Source organism: Sphaerodactylus townsendi, linkage group LG12 (genome assembly GCF_021028975.2).
Source record: "Sphaerodactylus townsendi isolate TG3544 linkage group LG12, MPM_Stown_v2.3, whole genome shotgun sequence".
Taxonomy (NCBI): Eukaryota; Metazoa; Chordata; class Lepidosauria; order Squamata; family Sphaerodactylidae; genus Sphaerodactylus; species Sphaerodactylus townsendi.
In genome coordinates, this window is record NC_059436.1 from 32,206,287 (window position 1) to 32,232,583 (window position 26,297).

Here is a 26,297-nt window from a genome sequence, read left to right on the forward strand (position 1 = left end):
ACTGATGTGCCACTGGAGGAACTGTCTTACATCATTATTTTATAGTAGATTTAGTGCTCCATCTGATAGTGAACACACACACACCCTCGCCGCAAAAACAAAGGGGTTGCTGGGCAGAAACCAGCCCTTCCCCTCCTCTTCTGATTGCTACTACAATTAAATTTAAGTTCAGTAGCACCTTAGAGACCAACAAGGTTTTAGGAATATGAGCTTTTGAGAGTCAAAGTTCTTTGTCACACACCACAGTTTAGGTTACTGATCTATTTACTGTACTTACATTGCTCTCTGCTGCAGCATACTCAGGGCAATATACTACTTTAACGAGTGCTGCTCATTCTTCTTTTCAGGTGCCAGATTAACATCAATGAATGTGACCCCAATCCCTGCCAGAATGGGGGGACCTGCCAGGATTCAATAAACAGATACCGATGTGTGTGCAGCGCCAGCTACACCGGGGAGCGTTGTGATGTTGATGTAAGCTTTCGTTTCTTGTTTCTAAGGCTGGGCCGAGAAAGCACTATGGAAAGGAACTAGTTCAAAACTTTTCAGGGCCAGATAGGGTTCAGAGCCAGCAGGACTCTACTGGGAAACCCACCACCCTTCCAAATTCTGCACTAAATAAATTCATCTCAGCCTTTTCTTCATGGAGCACATGCAGACATGGTCCTGCACTTTACCTTGAAAACAACCTTGTCAGGAAGATTAGAAAATGAGAGGCAGTGGCCCAAAGGGGCCTACTTTGAGTTCTTTTTGGGGATAGATGATGTAAAGAACATACACAAAGTGGCTTACAACAGTCTCCTTATTTGAGGTAAAGCAGGTTAGGCTGAGAGCGTGTGACTGGCCCAGGGCAACCAAGCAAGCTTCCATGGCTGAGTGGGGATTTGAATCTGGGTCTCTGCCATCCAAATTCCTATTGTTATGCTGGCAGAGAAGACCCATAGCTTGGAGTTCTGTGCATTTATCTAGTAACTTAACACAGACACATCTTTATTTTTATGAGTATTTATAAACCTTACAACCACCAGTATTGTGTACAGGTGGTGGTGGTGGTAGTTCAGGGCTGCTAGACAAATAGATGGTGGACTTTGGATATGTGTTTTGGGGGTGGGGGGTGACGCATGGAATAGTCACCTGAGTGGGTGCCTGCCTGGGAATGTACTAACACCGAATGCATGAAACAGCCTAACATTCAGTCATCTGTGCAGGGGAGCCAGGCTCTCTGCTGTTGCTGTTGCACAACTGCCCCCTGTAGGACACACGGATTCCTTTTGCATGCCTAACACTTCTCCATGCGATGCTTCTCGATGCTGCCCCTTTCTTACGGACTTACTGCATGACAAGAGTTTGTGCCACAGACTCTTCCATTTCATTACTCCAATGTCAGGACCACAACTAGTCAACAGAGCACCGGACAGCACACCGCCCATGTCCCAGTTAAGCCCAACAAACTCCAATCTGATATTTGCAGCTTCTAGGAGAACCTGGAGTGCTCACTGCCAAACTTCTTACTGTTAAAGAGAGGAGGTGGTAAAGAACATGCTGAGTTTGCAGTTCCTGTCCTATGTATTGCAGTTAAGGGCAGCATGGGGAGGGTTTAAACTGGAATCTGCATGTCTCACTCCAGTATGTAGCTGGTGTTTCTATAAAACAGCTCTCTGTACAGATGGACCCTGTTCCACTTACACACCACCTCTGAAGTATCAAATTGCAAGGATTTGGAACTCAGGATCTACTCAGTAACTTGCTTACGAATCATTCTTTTATTTCCCACTGGAAAGGTAGTTGACCATTGTAATGGCTGAGCTTGGACACAGCTGTTTTAAGTGAGGCTTAAGTTAATCTCTTGTCCCCAGTCCAGCTTTTGTGAGTCAGTTCTGAGCTGGAGTTTGTGGTCTTTCCTCATAGTGCAGTAGACAGCTCCTGTAGGCAAGTGCCACCGTTGAAGGAATGGTCACCCCCAAGGGGAGGAGCAGAAGTTTATGCTGTGAGGTTAGAGTTTATTCCCTTTGCAAGGTTTTTGATCACCTATTCAGTGTTTCCTACTGACACTCCTAATGATATAAATAGAAAATCAGGTAAAATCTTTGCCTTATACATCAGTGATATTTAAGATATTTCTAGATCCCCATTCATCCAGCAACTTGGCTCTCCATGGCTACTGCTGCTGCTGCGAAGGGCTAAATCTGTGCTCATATAGGTTTCTAGTGTATTGTGCAGACAGGGATGTGTGCAGAGTGGTCAGAGAGAACTGACTTGGCAGGTAGCAGAAAACTTTGCTTGCATCCTCTGCTATGTACTGCCTAAATTAACATCTATTTTTTAATTAAAAACACACCTTTCACCTTGCAGCTACTTCTTTTATAGAAGGTTTCAGCCTCAGCTGTGCCCATTCCTTTGGCTTCTCTTAACCTTGACATGAGGGGCAGCATGTAGCCCTCTGCTGCTGACTGTAGCCCTCCATCCCAAGACTCATTATTTCTCCGTTAATTTCTTTTGCAGAGGGGGACTCCAAGTGCTTTCTCCCCATTCCCATTAATTGAAGTAGCCGTCCCGGTAGCCTGCGGTTGCTTGTTGCTCCTTATTATTATTCTCATTCTCATGATTCTCACGGCCCGGAAGAGGCGCCAGTCAGAAGGTACCTACAGCCCGAGCCAGCAGGAGGTGGCAGGAGCCCGCCTGGAGATGGACAGTGTTCTAAAGGTGCCACCAGAGGAGCGCTTAATATAAGCATTGTCCTGCCCAGGCAAAGAGACGGTATCTTTAAAGACTTGCAGTAATAAGCCGGGGCTGCTCTCCTCACCTCCGGGCTGAAACCTTAAGCGGAACTGCGGAGTTGCGAAGCGCACGCAATGACTGGATTCTACGAGGACGTTTGATTAACTGCGCGGAGCGAGCTCGCGGCGCCCTAGCCCCCTCTAGAGGCAGCGACGGCTCACATCTTCTAAGGAACACCTTTAATCTCATTACAATGAACCTGGCAGATGCTTTACCTCGGCTGAAGGCGCATAAAAATAAGCAGGCAGAATTTCATGCTGCCTTTGGCTGATGGCGCCGAGGAGGTAGAGCTTTCCTAGACTATCTGCCTCAAGACACCTTAACAGCAACAGCACTGCTGAACCTGCCTCCCCTGTCAGAAGTGACTCAAGGGATGGTACCAGCACAATGATTTTGTGCCAGCCAGCGTATATTCCGCCATGAAGTGCCAGGTTGGACTGCAGCTTCATTTCCACGAAAATTATCTGCCGGATGTGGCGGAGTACCAGAATCCTAAGGCTTAGGAACTGAGTAAGTTCAGCGAAAGCCAAAAGTTTTCTCCCCCACCCCCACCCCCACCCCATGCATATTGTGGGAGAAAACTACAGGGGCTGCCTCGACTCCCGTAAAAAGGTTAAGGACTCTTTAAGGAGACAGGCTCAATGACAGCAGAGACTAGGAGTGGACAGAACTGCTGGATTTTCTATTCTGGTTAGTGGAAGGAGCCACCCAGGGTCTTTCTGTCTCAGAATAAGAAGTCCTGACAGCCACCAGCTGTATTGCGCCCATCCTCAACCCTAGCGATTTTAATTAAAGGCACAAAGGCTCCGCTGCCTGGTGGCTGGGGTTCCGGGATCTTGAGAGAGCTGCCGGGTGTTTACTAAAGTCTCTGCCTGAGGTCAGTAACGTCTTGTTCCACTGCAGCGACCAGCGTGGGCCCAAATCAGCAGCTCCACATTGGTGGGAGCGGTGGGAGCAGCAGGGGCTGCTGTTCTCATCACCATCTTTGGCATATCAGTCATTGCCATGAAGAAGAGGAGGGCAACCCAAGGGACCTACAGCCCAAGCCGCCAGGAGAAGGACGGCGCCAGAGTAGAGATGTGGATAACTGATCGAAGCTGCCTGATGGAAGGCGACTTGATCTGAAAGAGTGCCAGTTAATGGCGGAGGTGAAACATTGCAGCCGACTGAAACGGCAGAGCGTCGTAGACACCCATAAAACTATGCGCAGAACCAGCTCGCGAATCTCCCCTTGCTGCTCAAGCGGCAGGCAAAGAGAACTGACGTGCCTGTTGCTTCACTGGAGCTTCTGTGCTGTGAAATGAAGGGGAGTCTTCCCAGCAGGGAATACCACGTGATCAGCTGCCAGGGAGAGGCTGAGCAACAGGCAGAATGGCAGACAGCAAGGTTGTTCCCAGGCCTTGGGACAGTACAAACCTTGCCTTTGCCATTAAACAGCAGAGGGGGTGACAGAAGAGGGCTGGATGACTACAACAGCGAGCACTTTCATGCCAGAGATACTCCACAGCTTCACCGTCCGCAAGGTTCTTCCTACTGAAAGAATGGGATCGCCAGGCGTCTCTCTATTCTTGCCCCTTTCAGGGGATATACTACCAGAACTCAAGTAGCACCAGCCCCTCCTTTTTGGACTGCAACTGGCTGCCAAAGAGCATGGGTTCAAAGGAAGGATAGCTCAAAGTGCCTTGCCCAGCCAAACAAACTACCTGGGACTGTAGCGGCTGATGGCATAATGGGGCTTTAGTTTGAGCTTCTAGAAACCCGAGGCCCTGGTGGCAAAATTCTCCCTACTGAGCACACCAGGTACTGCTTTGCATACATATTTGCAGGAATAGTTTCCAGCCGCCTCGTACCGCTCTTGCTATTTTGTTTCTCAATTTCTATAAGCAGCCAATACTGTCGGTTCTCTATTCTCCGTCATATGAGTGAATTTCATTACCGGGGCTTTGAAGTTAAAGAAGTTATTTTCAAAGAAGCTAAATCATCTAGGTACATGAACAGCTGTGATTAGTGGCCTGACCTACAGCTCAAAAACTAGGAGGCAGAGAGAGATTCTTCATTTGTGAGTCTGTGAAACTACACGAGACCAAAATCGAGTGTCTGACATGGCTTGGAGGAACATTTCTCAGCACTCTCTCCCTCCTACATGGAAGGAAGTTGGCATTCAGCAGTACAGACAAGGTCTACTAACATGTCCCAAAAAGGTAGTGATGCAATTAGCATATGGCGGTGGGGGATACAAAGCAGGGAGACCTGCATATCGATGAGGCAGTTTGTGTAGGTTAGGCAACGACCCCCATCCCACACAAAAATTTCCCAGCTTGGCTTTTCCCTCCCATGTGCTAGCCATGGTGGAAAAGAACAGTGGGTGGGCACCGAGCTATGCGGTCACACCCCTTCCCTCACGAAAGCCCGTTTGCCACCCTCTGTTGTGAGTCTGCTCTGCTTCCAGGGCCATGTGCTGGAGTTGACATGAGCGCCTGCTTGACTGCGGTCTAAAATCATTAGCATTTCTGTGCGATTATTACCAATACCAGTGAGAAATATTTTACTACACAGCGTCTGCGCCAAAATACAAACCCTTGCTTAATAAGGAGAGGTGTGAATTCCCGCAAACTGCCGCAGGGAGGGAAATCCAGCCTGCTTCGCTGCTGCTCAGAAGCACAATGATCGAAGAGTGGCTATTAATATTTTGGAAATTCTAAAGAAGCCAAAGGAAACTCATCCTGTAGTCAGCTGGGCTGCTGCCCACACACGTTTGTGGGCTCCCCCAGCAGCTGAAGTTGTATGAGCCGTAAAGCCTTGCCAGGTGAGGGCTGAGAGAGAAAACAGCCAGATACTGATGGGACGAAGCCAGGGATGATTTCCCTGTTCTCCACGCTCCTGTTATTTATTTAGTTAAGTTAAATTCAGATAAGTTCTCGCCCACTCCGTTTTCTGTTATTCTCTGCAGTCATAACATTACAGCAAAAATTTTAAAAAATTTAAAAAATCTACATCCAGATTTGTATTGTCAAAGGCTTTCACGGCTGGAATCAGCGGAGTGTTGTGGGATTTCCGGGCTGTATGACCATGTTCTAGTAGCATTTTCTCCTGATGCTGCACCTGCACAGATGCAGGCAAAATGTCAGGAGAAAATGCTACTGGAACACGGCCATACAGCCTGGAAATCCCACAACGCTCCTATGCCCAGATTGCTAACCTGCTGGGATCCTTCAGATGGATTAGTTCAGGGCCATTTTTGTCCGCCATACTTGAAAATCCCCAGAGGGAAAAGCGACAAGATGTGGTCAGCAAGTTTTAAATCCCAGTGGCAACAACTGATGGACCACACAAATCATTCAACTCTGCCTACAGATTCCAAGCCCCGAGGACCCAACTTTTCTAGCAGTTGCCTGCATCTCTTCAGGGAGGGCTGCCTGGCACATTGAGAACCATGCTTCACCTAACAGAGCTGAAACCTATTTGTGCCCTTCCTACAAGTTTACCAGTGTTTTTGATGTGGCCATGAGCCTGGGGAAGATAATATCTTACCGTCACCTGGCTCAGCCTGCATTTGCAAAAGTGGTGTTGGAAGAGGCAGCTGGCCACCATGTTGTGTCAAAGCAGTGCCCCATTCGGCTAGTCACCATTTCAAATGAGACTGATTTCGCTTTACCACACCATATCAAAATGAGTATATGGGAAAACCACGCCTCCTGAGTCCACTCTGCTTAGATTAGGGGTGGCCAACCTAGGATGCTCCAGGTGTTCATGGACTACAATTCCCATCAGCCCCTACCAGCCTGGCCAATTGGCCATGGTGGCAGGGGCTGATGGGAACTGTAGTCCATGACCATCTGGAACATCATAGGTTGGCCACCCCTGGCTTAGAGCTTCCAAATCTGGATTGGGAAATTCCTTGAGGTGGAACCTGGGAAAGGCAGGGCAAGGAGGGTGGGGCCTCAGTGGGACAGAATACCATAAAGTCCAGTCCCCCAACCAGCCAATTTCCCCAAGGGAACTGATGCCTATCATCTGGAGATGAGTTATAATTCTCACCTGGGAGTTAGGAAGATTACCTGTCGCAATTTTGAGTAACAGAAAGGCACACCCCAGCCTGAGACATCCACCAGTGTTTTTTTTAACTGCTGTTTAATTTATGAATGTGTTTGTGTTTCACTGTGAACTTTTGATATGTAATTTTGGATATATTTTTTCACAAAGCTCATTTGCTACAAGATGACATTCCTTTTAAAAAATTAGTGATGAAAGTTGTTGTAATATAAATCTGCATAAATTTGTATATATTAAAACTGTTTCACAAAGGTATTTGCAATTTTAAATGTACTCCTTCAGAGAAAATATTTATTCATTGGCAATGAAGCAGTTTGTTATATTGGTACAACTGCCTCTCTGCCTCTCAGTTTAATTGGCTGCATTGCTTTCTAAGCATTTTACTGCTATTTCTCCAAGAATAATCTGAATGTTTGCAACTATTATGGCATCGCAGAAGCTCAGCCAACACCTGGATATCAGCAGCTACCAGTTCTTATCCCATATTAATATACTTTGTAGACAAAGCATATCGTACACAAAGTACTAAGCCCCAAAAAAGGCGGGAAACAGACTGGGAATCTTGGCATAGATTCCAGATACCTTTTCTACCTTCTTTATGTGTTCTGGTTCTGTTCTACACCCTTGAACACAGCTCTCTCTTCCTAGGGCCTGAAGGATGAAGAACAAATCACACAGAATGTGACCCAAATATAGACAGAAAAGGGCACTGATTGTACCACGTACAGGAAAACTCCCTTGGCTTCAAGACTTCCCTTAGACCAGGAGTAGAATACAGGGCTAACAGTTTCAGTGAACTGCCCCAAGTTAGTGAACAGCATCCTTCCCAGAAGAGGCAGAAATTTATGCCACCTGGATCTGCCACCTCCAACTGACACCAGAGGCAAGCATTGCAACAAATTCACAGGATTTAAAATACTATCAATGTCTCAAAGCTTGGTTCCTCCCAATTATTTCCGATCAGCACCTGGGGTGAAGAACTGTGGATATAAAATGCTCAGGCTGGGTTGCCAAATAGGTGGTGGTCAGCCCAAGGCACATTTTCCCTTTCCCATCCTGCCAGGAATGCATAGTGGAAAGCAGAAGCACCAAAAAGGCTTCCTACTGTACCAAAAATATTGTGCAGATTTTGTTCACTTCCCTACAAGAGGGGGGGGGACCCCAAGAGGTGATGACGGGACTGAAAATAAGCCAAAGTCTCAAGGCATCAGTTCTGCTTCTTGCTAGTTGTCTCCCCACCAAAAGGGAAAGCCAACTTCCAGTGTACTCTTTGGAGTGGGTTCTGTGCCATTTCCTCTCTCACCAGCTCAGTGTATCACCTGATTTTCTATCCACCTGGGGGCCTGCACTAATAAAAGATTTTACTCTAATTAGCTGTCACATTTAAAACGGCAACAAAAATAGGCTTATAATATTGGCATGATTTTCAGCATTTCTGTTGTTGAGGAGTTGCTGCAAGCACTATGTAGTGTACATCTGGCCCAACATCTGAAAGGGTCCTGCTCAGAGGTCCCTACCCATAGCTGACAGGGCAGGTCTATGATGAAGCATGGAGAAACTGGTCCGCAGGACATAAAAATTGCCAAAAGGTCAGTATAGGTCAGTATTCTGTTTCTGACGGTGGCCAGCCAGCCAGCCAGCATCCCCCAGTGTATTCTTGTGAGAAAACCCCCAAAGTCCTTATGAACCAAACCAACACTTGCCCTTCAGTGGACTTCAAATATTTTACTCTTCAGAACTAGGCAATATCAAAAAACAATCTCCCCCACCCCACCCCCGCAGCAAAAAAGAGATAATACAAAACAGAGAGAACAGCTCGTAAAAGCAGCAGTGCTCGACAGAAGTGAAATGATGCAAACAAAATGGCGGTTTTCCCTTAACGCCCAAAAAGAAATCAAATGCATTTCCTTGCACTGTACAGGCGCAAGTGTGGGAGCAGCAGCCTAAGAAACACTTCAGTAGCAGATAGAAAACTTAGAGGGAATTCACAGAAACTGAACGGAGCACAGTAGAAAGAAAATAAGTAAGGGAAGGGACTGGTCGTCTATATAAGGGTGGTCTTGCTCTTAAGACCGGCAGCATCTTCATCACCTGCCCAGTAGTAATGTTTTCAAACTAGCCATGTTTAAAAAGCACACAAGTGATCAAACGAAATGGACTCCTACACCAAGCGCTGATATCCCCATGGCTGCAAGAAGCAAGAGGCATGAGATGGATCCTATAATTGTTTGTGGCTTTTGTGTAATGATTTAACTAATATCTGGATTCAGTAGAGTTCCTTCCCCCGAAGCTCCTAGATTCCGCACCTCAGCTTTCAGACAGGAGTGGCCACGAGGGAAATTTCTGCCTATCAGATTTAAAACTCCTTTTGAAAAATGTACACTTACCATGTTTTTCACATTACTTTTACTTACTCCTGGGGTGCAGCTCCCAACACTAAGGAGCCTTTTGTAACTTGGTCCCTTTTGTTGGTAATAAAATAAGGTACTACTACAGTTGCCAGTACTGCCACTTTAAAACACCTTTAAGTGTATGTGCGTGTGTATATGTGTATATATAGGTAGATATAGACACACAAACACACATATGTATATATTAACAATATTCACACAGTTACAGAAGACTTCAGGGAAACACGTTAGGGGTGCTAAGTGTCTCGTTCTAAAGGTACACTGCTGGTGATTTCAGTTCTCAGATGAACACGAACAGCTACTTTCCCCAACAAGGTAAGTAGTACTCCAATATGAATACTGAATCTGGGACATGAAGGGGTGCCTTGGCACAAGAGACCCCCATTGCAAGGAAGAGATGGTAAAGGAAAGAGGTACCTGTGATCAGAGTCCATAGAGCAGTACATTCACTAAATCAAAAGTATACTTGTGGAATAGAAACTAACCAAAACTGGAAGGAAAAAAAGATTCAGTCCAAAAGCCCAGTAATAAACTCAGCCCCCGAGTGTGGACTGGTGTGCTCCATTTACATGTGAAAGCAAAACATGATTTGCAGCTTGGGAAACACACAGGATCTAAACTTAATACTGACCACATTGGAGAGAGAGAAAAGTCACCATATTGGAATTCAAGGGAAAGGGAAGACTTGATAAGCAACTGAGAATTCTCCAATTCAGTAGTTATCTTCATAATTTTTAAAAGGGGAGGAAAATGACTATCCTATCAGTTTTCCAGCAAAGGCCAAAAAACAACAGGCGATCGAAAGGGCAGGGGGCCAGGAGAGATTCCAGCTGGGGCCCTGCTGCTCCGTAACAGTATTTTGCCCAGTTTCTTGCCAGCAGCGCAGGAGACGGCAACAGGGTAGCAGCTTGAGTTCGGCCAATCCTTTAGTTCCAAAGGAAGCGTGTTGTTTCACTGGCTCAAAACACACCAGGGAAAGGAACTGACCATGACCAGGGGAGTCACTCAAATGTCTCCCACTGCTTCCTCAGCTGTTCTACCTTACCTGGTGTGACTGAAACCTCCTGCTTGGTTTTATTTAGCAAGTCTTCAAAGGGGTCTTTAGTCTCCTGAGGCTTGGAAGGGCATAACACTGATTCTACAACTTTGGCCTTGGGGGGGACCAGGGGGAGATCGCTGGGCCTTGTAGCAAGCCTCGCCCTGGCCTGTCTTTTGGAAGAGGAATGAGCCAAGGGCAAGGTCCGGATTTTAGAAGGGCCACAAGGCTGCGAAGCGTGACTCTGAGAAGAAGGTTGACTTGGGGTTGCTGCTGCTGGAGCCTGAGCAAAGAGGTTGGGCATGGAGAGTGTCAGAGGGTTGGGGGGAGGCCTCTGGGGCTGATAGAAGTTGGAATTAGTTGTGATGATGCTGGAGCTATAAGCATGGCCCAGGGAGGGAGCCAGAGGACTACCGGGGGGTCTGGCCAGAGACAGTGACAGAGGCATCGGCATTGTCTGTACAAAGGGATTGAGAGATCCCTGACCAAACGGCAGGATGGAGGGAGGGTACCCCAGTGGCTGGCCAAACGGTGCTGACGTGGGTGGCACAAGGTCACCTGCCACTGAAGGGAAGCTGGCCGCTGGGCTCGGGGATGCTGACCCCAGCAGGTTGCTGGTGCTCGGCTGCAAGCTAATGTCCGGACAGTTCCCTGCTTTCAGTGGGTCTAGCAGGGCAAGGAGAAAGTCACTGTCATTGGTTGAACCCTCCGCACTGACTTTCACTGGCTGAAGCACATCTGCTGCACTGCTGGTATTGGACAAAAGCTGGAGCTGGTGAGCAGCAAAACCAAGCTGCTGTCTGAATTCAGGCTCCAGAGAGAGATTTCTGGCTGCGAACAACGTCTCCTGCATGAGGTCAGGTGCCAGACTGCTGTGTCCTGCAAAGCACGGGGTGGTGGTGGTTTCCGACGGCACCTGCTGTTTGGCAGGTCTAGGAGCAGGCGGTGGTGGGACTATGCCCAGCTCTGGTGTCTTCCTTCCCTGTGGCCGTGGGATAGTAATGTTCCCTCCTTGAGCAACAGGAGAGCTTCCAACCTCCTTCTCGGTGGGATCCAGAATGATGTCTCTGCTCTGAGGCCTCCGTGGGACTGGGGGGGCTTTCCCAAGAGGAGGTAACGGCCTCTCGGGGGAGCTTTGGGAGTACTTAGTAGGAATGGCCATGTCATCATGGCCCAGGCCCCAAAACTGCTTGTAGGGATGGGATAGCTTCATTCCTGGTGCGGTCCAGCTCTTCTCAAAAAAGCCGGGGTCCATCCTCTGCTGGAAAACACAGATCGTCAGCACAATTACCCAAGGATCCCACTCCCTGTGCTTGCAACAGCCCCCCTCCCTCCCACTCATGTTAAGTCCTTGTTCATCTATCTTTCTCTTTACTTTCTTCTACAAGTTTAACAGGCCCCATCAGCGGCTCCTTTCTCATTAGTTCTTTATTTGCCACGCTTCTCATTCTGTGAAACCAGACATGCTGTGAGGTGCCTTTCCTCAGGCAGTGAGTGGCCGGATGGTCTTTGCCTTCTGCACAGATACCTCTTTTCCTCCAGTCATCACTGGCCTTGAACTTTTATCTGCATTAGTTGCTGAATCTCGGAAAGCTGGTTTGAAATCCCCCCCCCCCCGAGGCGTAGCTCCAAGGGGACAGCGGGGTGCGCGCCCCTGTGGGGGTGGGATGGGCGTTATGGAGCGGAGGACGCACCAGTGCACTGGGCGCTTTCCCCCCCCTTGCTATGCCTCTGCATCCCCCCCCCCCCATTTGCTTTTCCTTTTATGTAGAACCAAACCCCATACCTGGTAATCAAAGGTTCCCTGCTGGTTCTCATCTTCTTTGGTGATTCTTAAGTCTTCTAAGCTCTTGGCTTGGGTGAGGAGCTGGGGCTGAGGCTCCACCTCAAGGTTAATGAAAATGCCTTCCAAAAGACTGATTCCTGTAGGGCTGTCTGGGGTGCGAAGGTCAGTATGGCCAGGGCCTTGGGGCTTCTCAGGGCCGGTCCTTTCATCTCCATCTGCGCTGTCAGACTCCTTCAGGGCCCGGTAAGGCTGAGGCCTGGCACAAAGGAGAACACCACTTACACAACTGAAACCAGCTGCCTTTTAGTCAGCCCACCGATCCCCTTCACGTTAAAAAAGTCAGCAGGAATTTGGGGTGCTATTGCGGATGAACAGCCAAAGCATTCTCCAGGCATGAGCTCTTAAATCTTAAAATTATAAGGAGATCTGGAAACACATTATGGGTGGAAGAAGCCTCCGCAATTAAAACTCATGCCAGCCAGCAAATAACAAACAGGGATGCCACAAACAGACACAACTTCACCGTTCATGACCTAAACTCTTAGAACTTGAACGCTTAATTACGTAGTGTTTCTTACTGCCCAGGTACTATCTTTGACATGGAACATGCAATTGTTTATCCACCTGATAGAAATGAAGGGAAAAAACTTCAGGAGTCACTGCAGTGGCGAGGGGACCAGACAAGACGTCAGGAATAGATGTGGAAAGCCCTTGAGTCTCACTGCAGACCCCGTGTCAGACTGAATACTGTTACTGTACCTGTTTGGTTCACATAGGAAGCTGAGTGCTCACAGGCCTCAGCAAGGCGGGGGGAACAAACACAGATCCACTTTACTGGCCTCAACTTACTCAGCACAAGCCACTGCTGCTGCTTCCCTGGAGTAAATACCAATGATTAGGGTAGAGTCACCAAAACAAGAAACACCATGGTCCACTTGAGATGGGGAATCTGTAGGTGTACTGCTCCCAAGAACCCCAGCAAATGGGCCTTGAACACCCTGCGATTTGCATGTCGGCTCCACATGCAAGGAACAGCAGTGAAGCATCCAATTAACACCGCAAGCTGACATGCATTTCAACAGTGATTGGCGTTTGACTGGCAGCCAGTCTCTCCGTGCCCTCTAAACAAGGTTTCAGATGGAGGAAAACACTGGAAAAGCACCAGGAGACAGAAGCAGTGCAAGGAAACCCTTGTTTCTCTTCAGTGCCTTGATAAACTGTATTCTGCAAACTCATTAGCAAAGGCTGGCTTGTTCCCTCCCCCATTAGAGAAGGAAATGGTGTCTGCCCAGACTCTGCAGCAGGCTCATTACACTGAGGGGTCACAGGAGTTGTTAGAGAGCTCAAGGATTTAGCTGGCAGAAGGTTCTGCGATGGGAATTCACAAGAATGTAACGTGGAGGAAATCTGGATCCCACAAGGGACATTTAGGGAAAGTGACCCAGTGCCCAGAGATTTACTTCCATCTGGAAACTCTACCACAAGATTAGATAGACTCTCCTCTAGATTAACAACTTATCTACCTCCTCGGGGCAATATTGCTTTCCACCCCCTCTGTTCTGCCTTACGTCCAGTCCTTAGCCACCTAAGACCCAGCTGTTTCCCTGCACGCACACTTTACCCTCCGATCTGGCTGCTACCCTGCACTGTCTTTCCCTACCAGCCTGCTTGGCCCAGGAATTCCAGCCACAGCTTGCCTTAGACTCCAAGCACCCTCGGACCCTCTTAGACGAAGGCCCCAACCATGCTGCATCACCTGGCAGTTAGATTTTGGCCATGTCTTTCGTAAGAATTCTTAAAAGAATATTGTTTGTGCAGCTGGCTGCCAAGGCTGGAAAACAAAGAAATGGGATGGGGAAGTCAGACGAGTACAGACGACGTTCCACACGGTGGCAAGTAGCTTCGAAGCTCATAAGATGCATCAACAATCACAAGCTGGAAAAGCAACAAAAGAGGCAGAGTTGGAAAGACAGCTGGGGGGAATCTGCCCACCTTGTGTGGGTAGCTTAGTGTAGAGTGTATATGGTCTAAGGGACATGGACACAAGTGTGCACACACAACACTCTCAACGGAAACACCCAAGCAATGATATGTCAACATGGTGCTTCAAGCATGATTGGGGCAACTTTAGATAGTGCAGCAAAGAGTCAAAGTATAGACCATTCAAAGGGAGTAGAGAAGAGAAAGCTGTCAGAGAAGGCAGAGACTGGGTCATCTTCTTGTGGAAACTCATCACCAGAAGAGTCCTCAGAGAGAAAGACTGTATAGTGGCGTGTGGGCTTTACCAGGCTGAAGGAAACAGGGAGAGAGAGAGAGGGCATTACTGAGCCAGCAAAGTGAAATTGAAATTTTCTTAAAAACTGTACACGTTTCCAGGTTTCCAAACAATGTTGAGGATGGGGGTGGGGGGATGTAGCTGATATGGTCGAGAAATACCTTGAGGCGTGGACTGCTAGAGTTCAAGGGCAAAGCGCAGAAGCCAGGGAGAGGCTCTGCGGCTTTTGAGCTGTTCTGCCAGCAATTTGTTCATCTGTAAACCCAGAAACTCCTCTAGCAAAAGGAAACTGAGGAAAAACTCCAGCAGCAGACAGATTATTTCTTGAGGAGTTGGCAGCTCAAAGGCCCCACGGCAGAAACCGACGGCCAGTTCTGTATGGTTTGTAGCTCCGTGGCTAGAGTTGTGGGTGGTTCCCGGGCTCTCCGCAGAAGCATAAACCAACTTAAGTAAATCTTCCCTAAAAAACACTCAGGTTTGTGACAGTCTACCACAGCTTTTCAGAATGGAGGTCCACCTAACTGATAAATGACAGGGAAGGAATTGACATCTGCAAAGTATAGCCAATACCCTGCAGCTGTACATACAAAGAGGAAAAGGGTGGGTGCTACTTCAAACACGTGAAGCGGTTTTCCTTCTCAGTTCCTCCTGTGCAAGATTGTGAAGAAGGCTGTACGCAGAGCCGGCCTCACCTGTCTCCATCTCTGTCGTGGCCCTTCTGTAGCCCCCATAATAATGCAAATAACAACAGATTGTTCCAATGTATAAAACAGAGAACCTCACAAAGCTAAGCAAATGCCACTGGTCTGCATGTGTGGACAGCCCTCAGGCACCACATAAACAACGCCTGGCTCTCTCTGCTGGAGATGGTGGCTTCAGATTTTTCTCCTAGGAGACAAGTCAAGTCTTTTCAGCTGTGATGAATTGCTAAAATATTTATTATTATAAAAAATACATCTGCCTTGTCAGTGGTCGCTCTGAGCTCTGCCTACACACGAGTATTACAGCAACCCGATGACTCGGATGCTTCCAGAGAGATTACTGTACAACGTAGTGGCTAATGTTCTCTCACACACATTTGTTGAAAATGCACCATTTTTGTGAGGTCCAGGGAGGCATTATGCATTCTCAGTCATTTTTCTTCACAGGACTGCAGCGGGACAGGAGATGACAGAAGCGGCCCCCACAGGAATTTTTGAATGGCCTGAGCGTGATACACCCCTGTGATCACGTCCAGCTCCTACTCATTTCAATGGGGCCGGCACAGGAAAAGTTTCCAGTGCACCGGATTTCCACACTTTGCAAGATCTCTTATAGGGTAACAAGTGGGCACTCACAATACTTGTGGCAGGATTCCTCCCTCCCCTTATGTTATGGTTGCTATTATGCTATTATAATGTTCCTATGATATAATGCTGTTATGAAACGTTGTCACTATGCAATGATATTATATTGATTATGTTTTGATTATTGAAATATTGAAATTGTTGTTGTAGCCACCCCTCCCCTCCCTTGCATGCCACCCCTCCCTCCCTCCCCTCCCTCACTCTCCTTCCCTTGAATGCTACCCCTCCCCTCTCTCTCCTTCCCCTCCCTCTGCTAGGGTGGGTGGGCCATGTCCAGATGCCAGGCCCCTCCCCCTCCCTTGCATGCCACCCCTCACTCTCTCCCCATTCCTCCCTCCCTCCCCTCCCCTTCCATGTTCCCACTGTTTCCAGCCTGTGTTGCCAGGTCCATAAGAAAGAAGGTAAGCACACTGTATGTGCATGCACAGATGATGCTTTTGGGAGGGGGGGGGAGGATTTGAACCTGCCATGTAATTTTTTAAAAATAATTTCAGATTTTTTCAGCAAACATGAGAGGGGGAAGGGTCCCCCAAATTTGCATAACTATCTGGTTTATGTTACTATTGCCCAAATACGTGGATTTAGGTATCCGCAGATTAGGTAACACTTGACCATTAGATGTACAATGCTTAAATTAAAAATGCAACCGTGTCTATTATTGTTACTAACGCCAATGCAACCTATTTTTGGAAACAGTCAATAACAGTCAGTTATTTTTATATTGTAACTCCAGCATCTTTTAGATGTGTGTCTGCTGAAACTGCATCTCCCCTCCCCCTGTCCTAATATGAAATCCACTGAAAAAAAATGCCCTGACATCTGCAAGGGGGAGGGAGCAGATACATCCTGGAGCTTGGGAATCTTTCACGATCAACATACAAAGGAACTATGATTGTGAAACATTTCCTGGGTTTCTGTATAAAATAGTTTGAGGTGCACCATCATGGATAAAACACATAGCCTATCTGTCCGTGCATCAACTGGCAAAGCAGCGACACCTCAAGAAAGTCACAGTGACTAGAAATGCAAGAAGTGCCCAGAATTGTCTGTGCAGGAATTATGTTCAGGGATTCTTCCTGTAATTTTTTTGTTTTGGACAGCACTAGTCCTCCTGGGATGTCATTGTGACAATTTCTGCAAAAGACCACAGCACGGTAAGAAAACGCAATAGCAACAATCGTCACATCTGGGCAACATTCAAAAGGAGCAGCAGGCAGGGATCCAAATGGCAAGGCCCACAGGGGTCCTGGATTTTCAAGCACATGGAACCATCGAGGAGGAAAAGACTTCCACTGCCCTTCCTATCATGTGGGGCTCAGTCTGGTTAGTCATTGTGGACATGGTGCAGCCTCTTGTTCAGATCGACTTCAACTATACCACACACTTTTAAAATAAAACTGAGTCCTAGTTCTGGGCTCCACTCTCAAGGGCTTTCCCCAAAGATTCCTAGGAATGGTAGGTCTGAGGACCAGAAGTAACAGAATTCCTCAGCCACATAACCCCTCACCAGAGTCCGCTGTATTCTAAGATCATTTTTTGGCATAATCTGGTCCTCAGGACAACAACAAAAAAGTTCACCGGGAGTTGTTGGGGTATTACCACACTATGCTTGAAGACTAGATGTATCGACCGCCTATTTTTTGAGCTCCCTGTTTCTCTGAAGCATAAGCCACTCACCTCAAATCCATAACCACAAGAGCTGTTTGACTTCCCCTTGAATAAAAGTCTACTGGAAGGGGGCCAACTGGCCATCTCTCATGATAAGGCAGGATTTCATCAGCGGCCTATTTACATGTTGGTCCCAAATGGGGTTTTGGTGAAAAGCTAAAAGGGACCAAACGCTTGAAAATGTCCACGTGCCCCTTTCTCATTATTTGCTGGAGGCAGTAGAATCCAGTGTGAGCCAGGCAAGCCCATTCTCTCATTAACCCAAATCGGCAACTTTCCTGCTGCTGCCACCCACCACTCGCTCGCATTTCACGCTAAGGAAAAGCATCTCTGGAAAAGTAGTGCGCAGCAAAATAGCGAGGAGCAAGCTGGCCGGTGGAGACTTTGTGGGGGAGAAAGGGACCTGTCCGTCACAGCGGCAGTCCTCTGCGTCTCTACGTGAGTGTTCCAGCTCCAGCCTCCCTAATCTTTTTGCCGCGTTCCCATGCAGATGGCTTGCTGATCTCCTTTTAATGTTTAGTTTAACATGTCTCTGGTTAGCACCAGCATATGACAGTACTGACAGCCGTGGCTGTTCCTTTTTAAATATCATGTCAGAAACACGGCGCAATAAAGCCGCGGATGCGCTCCATGGCTCTGCCTACCATTAGGAGAGTGGCTGCTTCGGTTTTAATGAGGACAATCTGCATTTCGGGGGCTTCTCCCCCCATGTGTCAGGCTGCTTGGACAAATCAGCAGCACATCACGCTGGCCAAAAACCAAGTGCTTTGGTAATTCTTAAAGTCATTTTAAATTTAATTGACCTTGCCTAAATGTGCCAAGACAGATAAAGGAAGAGCCGAGGGAAATTGTAGGGGAGTGGCTGAGCAGTGGGGCCCGGGCATTACAGATGGGAATTCTATCATCAGGGATCATCCTCCGGCAGGAAAGCAGCTCATTTATTCCAAGTGAAGCTTTGAGCAGACGGCAGAGACCCCTCTGGCTGCCCTATGGACAAAGGGCTGGATGAGCTGGCCTTCCTATCACAACATCACAGTCCTGTTTCAAACACTGCGGTTCCTGTAAGCATCAACTGCTTAATGGCCAAACCCAGAATTTCCTGGCTATTTCTGAGAAAAATTCCTTAATACTATTGAGGGAAAGCAAAAATGGGCACTCTCCTCTGCCTCAAGATGACATCATCATCATCATCATCATCATCATCATCATCATCATCATCATCATCATCATCATCATCATCATCATCATCATCCAGAAGCAAATCCCTTTTCTCCCCCTCCCCACCTGACTGCCACAGTCCTGGACACAGGCAGGAAATGGGTGCAGGGGACAGAAGTCACTTTCTGATTAGTGAGTCAGGGCGTCTTCTGCCCCCTTGTGTGATGTGTGAGTATGTGTGGGGAAGGCTGATCCCCAAACGTGCCGGTGAGAACCCACTCCAAGAAAATGTTACAAAAATATACATCTTGCCCCTTGCTTTGAAGTAGTTCAAGAAGGGGCCGATTACATTATGGAAGAAGTGACCCTAGATTTCCAGAAGAAACATTTGGTCTGAGGAAATTCCTCACTGACCCAGACAGGGCAATTAGTGAGTGAGTTCTCCCTTCAGAGAACTAGATATTCTCTCAGGGTACACAGAGAGATGGGGAAAAGGTAACCATGACAGGAAGGGGAACTCAGTGGTGGCTGAAGGCTGGTGAAGCCATCTGCACAAGACCACAGTGGGCGCTTCTGCCCAGTCTGTCCTGAAACTGGTTGGCAGTCTCTGCCACTAGGGGAGCACCACTAGTTTCCAAGGGAGTCTTCTGAGCCCTTCCTCAATTTTGTGGACACTTTTGACACAATTCGTATAATCTAGGGAAAGGGGAAACTGAGCTCCAGGGTAAGGTGAGAATCTTGTCCCTTCCCTCCCCTAGCTGTGCTCCCAATATTGTCATATGCGGGAGATATCATATATTCTGTAGTTTGGCACTCTACTTGGCTTTGTAAAAATACACGGGTGTCTCTTGTATTTCCTGATGAGCCACGGATACATGCCACAAGCCAGCCGTGGGAATGGTTTTAGCAGAGTTAAATCCCATTGCTGGCTAAGTATCAGTCCCTCCAAAATGCTGACAAATAAATTCTGGAGAAAAAGAGAAAACCCGTGCAATTGCCGTATACCACAGGTGTCTAAATCGCAGCCCTCCAGATGTTATGGACTACAGTTCCCATCATCCCCTGCCAGCATCATGCTGGCAGGGGATGATGGGAACTGTAGTCCACAACATCTGGAGGGCCGTGAGTTGGACACCTATGCCGTATACTGACTCAAGACACTGGTCCATCAAGGTCAGAATTCTCTACTCAACTGGCAGCAGATCACCAGATCTCCTTAGATAGAGGTCCTTCATATCCCCTACTGCCTGGTCCTTTTAAGAGGTGATACCTGGGACCAAACCTGGGATGTTCTGCATGCGAAGCAGAAGCTCTTCCACAGAGCCACAGCACTGCTGAGCTTCTTAGTGCTTAAAAGGGACTTCACGCATGAACCACCTGTGGATGTACTGCACAGTGGAGAAGATGGGGAAAACATATTCCAACCAGCAGGGCTGGTCTCTAGAAATCCCAAATGTGAAGATGAGGCTTGCTGCTACTCAGTGCCTTCTTGATGAGAAACCAAACAGGCATTGTGGTGCCCAAGCGAAGAATCCACATCTACATAAAGCCCGTCTCACCCGCCCACCACTTTTGGGATTCAAGTGAGGAGCCATGGGATATGCCCACGAAGAAGTATGGCATTTTCCTTCGGTAGACAGGCAAAGGAAACAGGTGGTTGCCTCATCGGAGGGGTTCTTCCCCACCTCTCCAAACCTTTACTAGGGGACTATGTCACCTTCCCGCCATAATCTTCACTAGGAGACTATTTCACCTTCCTGCCACAAAAGAAATTAAAGAGGAAAGCAAATAGGTATCAGTGCTGGATGCTTGAGGAATGGTGTGGAGGGGGGGGGGGAATAATGGGAAATCCCCCCCCCCAACATTCTTCCCCAGCTTACTGTAAACGCCAAGAGACCTGAACCAGGCCAATTGCCCCACACCCATTTTTTTCCCCCATTTTTATGCCCTCTTTTTTTCCCTTGAATTTGGAAATTAATCCTATTCTGCCCACCTGGGCAGCCTCCCCCTCTTAAGAAAACCTTCACAACATACTGCCCTACGGCCCATGAACCACAGTCACGAGCCTGGATATTTGAGGGATGCTGAGCTTACCCATAATTAAAATCCTTTGCTGTTAAAAGCGTTTTGCAGCTGCTAACCAATTTGGCTAAACTGTAGCTTGTGAGCATTTCCATCGGTTATTTTACTGCTTTTGGGGAGGAGGGTACATATTAATGTTTTAGTCGTTTCAGCCGATGTCATGAGCTGCAAAAATAATGAGCGAGCGTCCTTCTCTACCAGCAAAACATGAACGACCTTCCCAACTCCCCTTCCAAGAAAGCAGAGATTCCCTCCGTGGGTGAGGGGTGCCAGACGCGGTCTACTCTCCCAAGAAGCACGACCTGTGGGGAGAGCTCTTGTTTGGCATGGCACTCCCTTGAGTTTATTCTGTTTAACACAAACTAGCTGATGGCTTCCTTCCACGTTTCACAGGACTGAGGGAGAGCAAAGAAGGGAGAAAGGATGAGAGTGGATGAAGTCGTTTGAAGTGGCACAAGATACCCCTGCTTGGCTGCCTGGAAGACACCAGCTAACTGGCATCATTGTCATAAAGAGATGCTCGAATCTGACCTATTCCAGTTATCAGATGAGATTTTGGAAGTCACTCATCAATTACTATGAGCAATGGCGTAGTGGTTAAGAGCAGGGGCATTCTAATCTGGAGGAACCAGGTTTGATTCCCCACTCTGCCGCCTGAGCTGTGGAGGCTTATCTGGGGAATTCAGATTAGCCTGTGCACTCCCACACATGCCAGCTGGGTGACCTTGGGCTAGTCACAGCTCTACGGAGCTCTCTCAGCCCCACCCACCTCACAGGGTGTTTGTTGTGAGGGGGGGAAGGGAAATAAGATTGTAAGCCCCTTTGAGTCTCCTACAAGAGAGAAAGGGGGGATATAAATCCAAACTCTTCTTCTTCTACTAGCAGGGGAAAGATCTTTGACTTGAGAACAACTAACAACTTCCCCAGTGAGGAATTCTCCACCAAGGACTGTGGATCCTCTCAGGAACCAGGACATTAGTATGTCTTGAGTAGCAACTGCCAATTGGATGGCATTAAATCTGTGAGTCCGTGGCTTCTGGATGCTTAACTGACTCCTTTCTGGAGTTTGTTTTCTGTTAAGCAATGGGGGAAACAGCAGGTCAGTATCCTAATCTATATCGCTATTTAATATCACCTGTATAGATCTTCCAAAAATAACTGAGCACAAAAATAGTAAAGAGATGAGAAAAAAGGCACGATAACAGGACAATGCACATTTGTCACAGGAAGACATGGCTCCATGTTTTCTAAATATGCTGCCCTCTCTCCTTGAGTGCTGGGGCTCTCCACAGTTGTCCGTACATTTTACTCTTAGGAATCAGACCTGGAGCAAGGACGTTGGCTGTCTGCAGGGATGTCTCAAAGCCTCTTCCACAAGAGGGCAATCACGTTCCAATAACAGGAGGTTCTGCCTAAGTTCAGAGGCAGGAGGCCACTCAAACACACACACACACACACACCCCTCTCTAGGTAATCAGTAGAGTTAAGCATTCAAGGAGCATACCTCCTACTTGCCTCATCAAAATATATTTCCCAGTGCTCAATACCTTTGAGAGTTTAATCTGCACAAGCTTTATATTACCCAGCATTTTCAAACCATCCCCAGGCTTTATTGCTTCAAAAAGGCACAAGGAATTCTCTGCTCCTGCCCAAATTCTACTCTTCTCCTTGCCACCCCCAATCCCAACAGCATACTTACGAAGAGAGGGATCCAGAGACATGGATACTCACTGCTCTGGGCTTGAGACAGAGGTCCTTTGGCCATCGATAGCGATGTTGCTCTTTGGCCTCCTGACGACCTGGGGTCTGGGTGGTCGAACCTATTTGATAAGTGGAAGCGTTTTAGCAAACCTGTATAAGCAGCCGTAGCACACCTGCCAAAAGCAGCCCCTCACCTGCTTGGACCCAGCTCTTGTTTTGGATGCAGTTCTTTGAGAAGCCCAGCCTAGCACCAAAAAGCCCAATCCAACAGGCTCAATGGAGCATCGGATACAGAGGCACTTTGCTCTGAAAGCAGTTAGCTCATAGGCCAGGACAGGTCTCTTTGGCGTGATTCTGATTTGGATGAAGGCAAAGGTGCAAGTTTGCCATGTGTACTTGTCAGAGAAAGAAGATGCAGCCGGCAGTATTTAAAGATTGTGAAATTTGGGGCTTAGTGAAGTTGCAGCAAAGTCACAAGTGCAGAAAGACAAGGATGGAAAAAACATTTCAGATTTCTAGGAGCTGCAATGAAAATTGTTAGCAGCTTGGCTGTGCAGGGATGGGCACAGGGCCAATCAGCTCTGCCACCACAGTCTCTAGCCTGGCAGAAAGATATTACGCATGACAAGAGAAACCTAGAATGGTCCAGTACCCAACAGTCTCTCAGCAAACTCAGCCACTAGTACTAAGTGTAACTCTCTTCTAAGCAAATTATGATGCTGCTTTCAAGGATACTTCCAAGTAATCCAGTAGCCTCATTTTAATTTTCTTTGTACAGGGTTAACACACTCCTGCCTTCAAATGGAGACGTCCGGTGGAATGAGTCACGACAGAGAAACCAACACAGAGAATGCTTCATTGATGGACTGGATGCTGCTGAAGACTTTCATCCATTTAATGGGATGGATTGCCAGCGATGTGTTCCCACTAATGCTCCAGAGTTAGATTTGTGTGTTTTAATAAAATATAAACTTTTCAGTAGTTCAGTGACACCTTGGAAAGCAATTTCCAACCCAACCCAACTTGTCGGAAGCGACACACCCCAACCTGGAAATGCATTTAATGCCACAGACAGAGAGGAGCAGAAACAGAACAGAATCTGCATGCATCGCCCAGAGAAACAACTTGCTCAAACCACTTTAGTCAGGAGATGGCATTTTTATTTCTTTATTAAAATGTGTATTTCCCTCCTTACCTTGCAGCTCATGAAGGATAATTAAAATGCTGCCATTTCAAGCATGTAGAACAAAACCAAGAAACCCCCTCCCCCACCAGGACTTGAAGAGTCAAAACCACGCTTGCGTACTGATTCTTGGCCATCTCCAAGAGAACTCCCATGGCCGGGTGACCTCAGCATAAGCAGCCAGCCCTCAAGTTACGCAATATGAATCTGTAAAAGGACTCTTTCTCATAATACTAGAACCAGGGGGCATCCATTGAAAATGCTGGGGGGTGGGGGTGGGGAGAATTAGGACTAATAAAAGGAAACATTTCTTCAAGCAACGGGTGGTTGGTGTTTGGAATATGCTGCCACAGGAGGTGGTGATGGCCACTAACCTGGATAGCTTTAAAAGGGGCTTGGACAGATTTATGGAGGAGAAGTCGATCTATGGCTGCCAATCTTGATCCTCCTTGATCTGAGATTGCAAATGCCTTAGCAGACCAGGTGCTCGGGGGCAGCAGCAGCAGCAGAAGGCCATTGCTTTCACATCCTGCATGTGAACTCTCAAAGGCACCTGGTGGGCCACTGTGAGTAGCAGAGTGCTGGACTAGATGGATTCTGGTCTGATCCAGCAGGCTCTTTCTTATGCTCTTATGTTCCAACATTGGCAGCCATTTCCTATGGGGAGCCCTTTTCCTCGTCTAAGTGCCCCTTTCACGAGACCCCAAGGATGGCTGGTCTTCCCATCAGCACCCAAGCCCTGATGGGTGATGGAACAGTGTGTGTGTGTGTGTGTGTGTGCGTGTGTGCGTGCGTGCGTGCGTGCGCACATGTGTGTGCCTGTGCAGTGGGGCAACATGGTTATCCTTCTCCCTCTGCAATTTTGTTGCTTTTAAAAACAAATATGATTGCTGTAGTTTTAACTAGCTTCAATCTAAAGGTTACATGATATGGTTTTACATTTTGATTGCCTTATATAGCAACAGCTTTGAAAACAAGTGGGGTACAAGTTAATAAAACAAACAGCATGCATGGATGGGTATCATCACGCCAGAGGCACACAGGCTGCAGGCTTCTAGGAGCAGCTTGTGGCAAGAGGGAAATTGGAGTCATCGTTATGAAAAGTTGCAGGCAATCTTACCACCTTGTGTGGCTGGTGTCCCATAGAAAAGGAACCCCGTACGCTCAACCAAAGAAAAGCATCCCGACAACCAGGCTTTTGTAAAGGAAAGCACAGTGCAAGATCTTTGTCCTCCAAACATAGAAGATTGCAGAGGCATAGCAAGGGGGGGAAAGCGCCCGGTGCCCTGGTGCGTCCCCCGCCCTGGTCCTGCCCCGGAACGCCCCTGCCACACCCCCATAGGGGAGTGTGCCTGGTGCGTTGCGCACCCCCCGCCTCTGCAAGATTGCAATTGAGTGTTCAAGCTCCCCTCCCCAACAATGAGCTGCAGATTTTCAAGTGGCAAAAAGGTTGCTCCCAGCACTAGCCTCTGAATTGAGGCAGGGCATTCTCTTGAGGGCGAAACTGGCTGCTGAGGTCTTCAGCCAAGGTCCTGGCAAACCTGCTTGCTCATCCTGAAGGGCCGAGATCATACAGCGGGAAACCCCACCACTGACAAGCAGCTTATCATGGAATAATCATCCGCGAAGGCAACGGCACGAATGAAGCAGGAACGGAGGGTAAAGGGGGCGGCCTGGGGTCCCCAGCACAATTGAATGCCACTGGCCCCCTAGGAAGAGCGGAGGTCAGATGCTAGAGGGCCGAGAGCGTCTCTGGCACACAAGGCTGGTTCTCCTTTTGCAATCAAGATGGCTTAAGGGCGGCACATTTATGGCAGGAATAGAAGGATTAAGTTTGCAGCAACTTCAAGTGAACTTGCAAGGCGGTGAAACATGGGGAAAAAGAACAACAGAGCTAATTAGAGGAGCTGAGCTGTCAGAGAGCGGCTGCATGGCTCAGCGCCAGCAAACAAAAGGAATGGCTTGGCAAATCAGCAGGATCGATGGAGGAGACTGCTTCATTAGGGATGATAAAACACAGAGAGAGGGAAAGGCAAGAGGGAGGGAGAGAGAGAGAGAGAGAGAGAGAGAGAGAGAGGAGAGGGGAAGAGAGAGGGAGAGAGAGAGAGAAGGAAAACTGTTTAATTAAGCCTAAAGCTGGCTTGTCACTGCGCTGCGAACACTTTCACCTTTGGGGCGGCCCTCTCGGGGCAGGGAACGCAGCCCAGCCCCGCCTGAGACAGCAACTGCACAGCGTCGGAGGGGGAGGGAGAGATGCTAAAGAGGATTTTGTGCCAGCCCCTGACAGGACATTTGGAGAAGGGGGGGGGGGGCGGGTTGGGGAAGAGGCCAAATCCCAGCTGCGTTTCAAAAGCTACCAGAGAAGGGGGGTTAAATGCACCATGAATGAAAACGCGCTGTGTGTGCTGCTCAACCAAGAGGGCAAATGCCAGATTAACAAGGACCGCATCGGCAGTTAACAGGAATGCCAGATTATCTGGGGACGTCACTTGAACTCATGGCATAGGTGGGATCTGCCTTCCTTGAAAAGTGGCAGAAGCATCATTACTTCTTTCATAAGTCCCGTGACAAAGGAAATGGTACCCAAAACATTCAAGGGGGTTCCTTTTACCTTCAGGACTGCCAGCACAATGTCAGAGCTGGTGAGGCCACCGGCTTGGGTAGAAGCAACAGAGAGATGGGCCATTGGTCTGTCTTCAGAGTCTAAGGAACAAGGTAATCTTGACTGCAGAACTTCCTGCTGTAACAGGCTATAAGGTACAAGCAGGCTGGATTTTGAGGATGAAGGAGGTGTGCATGATGCTGGACATATCCCACCCC

The 26,297-nt window shown here is 48.0% G+C and overlaps 2 protein-coding genes across 14 annotated transcripts in view; one reads left to right on the plus strand and one right to left on the minus strand.

Moving 5' to 3' along the window:
• CRB2 (crumbs cell polarity complex component 2) overlaps positions 1 to 6,612 on the plus strand; it is a 48,981-nt gene extending 42,369 nt beyond the window's left edge. For 3 of the 5 annotated variants that reach the window (XM_048513349.1, XM_048513351.1, XM_048513354.1), the window contains 2 exons: positions 348 to 474; positions 2,503 to 3,207. In XM_048513349.1, the coding sequence (XP_048369306.1) occupies positions 348 to 474; positions 2,503 to 2,730 (355 nt within the window). In that variant the 3' untranslated portion in view covers positions 2,731 to 3,207. Of the gene's footprint in view, positions 1 to 347; positions 475 to 2,502; positions 3,208 to 3,681 lie in introns of those variants that run through there. The other 2 variants (XM_048513350.1, XM_048513353.1) reach the window with 1 other exon arrangement.
• Positions 6,613 to 7,093: 481 nt separating this feature from the next.
• Positions 7,094 to 26,297, minus strand: part of DENND1A (DENN domain containing 1A) — a 275,137-nt gene continuing 255,933 nt past the window's right edge. For 3 of the 9 annotated variants that reach the window (XM_048513357.1, XM_048513355.1, XM_048513363.1), the window contains 4 exons: positions 22,325 to 22,413; positions 14,225 to 14,353; positions 12,065 to 12,320; positions 7,094 to 11,539 (listed from right to left, as the gene is read on the minus strand). In XM_048513357.1, the coding sequence (XP_048369314.1) occupies positions 10,244 to 11,539; positions 12,065 to 12,320; positions 14,225 to 14,353; positions 22,325 to 22,413 (1,770 nt within the window). In that variant the 3' untranslated portion in view covers positions 7,094 to 10,243. The remainder of the gene's footprint in view (positions 11,540 to 12,064; positions 12,321 to 14,224; positions 14,354 to 22,324; positions 22,414 to 26,297) is intronic. The other 6 variants (XM_048513358.1, XM_048513356.1, XM_048513362.1 and 3 more) reach the window with 3 other exon arrangements.